Source organism: Corvus brachyrhynchos, unplaced genomic scaffold (assembly GCF_000691975.1).
Source record: "Corvus brachyrhynchos isolate BGI_N302 unplaced genomic scaffold, ASM69197v1 scaffold266, whole genome shotgun sequence".
NCBI classification, from domain to species: domain Eukaryota; kingdom Metazoa; phylum Chordata; class Aves; order Passeriformes; family Corvidae; genus Corvus; species Corvus brachyrhynchos.
This window is the reverse complement of record NW_008238633.1, coordinates 3,256,514-3,257,229: the sequence shown is the minus strand read 5'-3', so window position 1 is coordinate 3,257,229 and position 716 is coordinate 3,256,514. Positions and strand designations below refer to the sequence as shown.

At 65.8% G+C, this 716-nt stretch overlaps 1 protein-coding gene across 1 annotated transcript in view; it reads left to right on the top strand.

The window, feature by feature from the left end:
• Window positions 1-716, top strand: part of LOC103617735 (histone-lysine N-methyltransferase 2D) — an 11,167-nt gene that overhangs the window by 2,065 nt on the left and 8,386 nt on the right. Inside the window, exons 3-4 of the mRNA XM_017737291.1 lie at window positions 197-288; window positions 373-474. Coding sequence (XP_017592780.1) covers window positions 197-288; window positions 373-474 — 194 coding nt within the window. The remainder of the gene's footprint in view (window positions 1-196; window positions 289-372; window positions 475-716) is intronic.

The following is a 716-nucleotide window of genomic DNA, read 5'->3' as shown; positions in this document are numbered from 1 at the left end:
GCCACAAGGGGGGCCCAGCTGGGCCGGGTGCAGCTGTTGGGACGGCCGTGCCCGTGCTGTCCCCTGCTCCCCAAGGCCTCCAGGCCTGCCCATCAGCCAGGCAGGCAGGGCCAGAGCAGCCCTTGGGGCCGATGCTGCGGGCTAAGAGCCCCGCAGAGGCGCTCGTGCCCGGTGCCATTGGCTCTGTCCCCTGCAGCATGCCTGCTGTGCCGCCGCACAGAGGCTGACCCGGACATCTGCGGCGACAAACAGGAGAATCACGGGCTCTGTACCCACGTCTTCTGCCTGGTGAGTTGCACCGGGCCTCCCTCCAGCATTGCAGTGGGCAGCCCCTGCCACTCTCTCCTCATCAGCTCCCTGTCTTTGCCACAGAATTTCGCCAGCCTCATTTTTCGACAAGACAATGATCGGACCGGATTCATGGGCTGTCGCTCTCGCGATATCCGACTTGCAGTCAGCCGGGCAGCTCAGAAGGTGAGAGAGCCTGACAAGAGCAGGGAGGTTTGTGCCAGGCGAGGTTTGCCAGTGCTTAGCCCAGACCCCACAAAAGAAAGGCCGGCCCTTCCCACCAGCTGTGGGACAAAAGTCTGGCTCCCAGCAGCTCCACAGAGGCTCTGGCACAGGAGCCTCTTCCTCCAGGCGGGTCTGTGGGCTGAGACCCAGCAGCGGCCACAGTCCCGCGCCCCGCCCGGGGCCGTGGGACGTCCCGGCGAGGC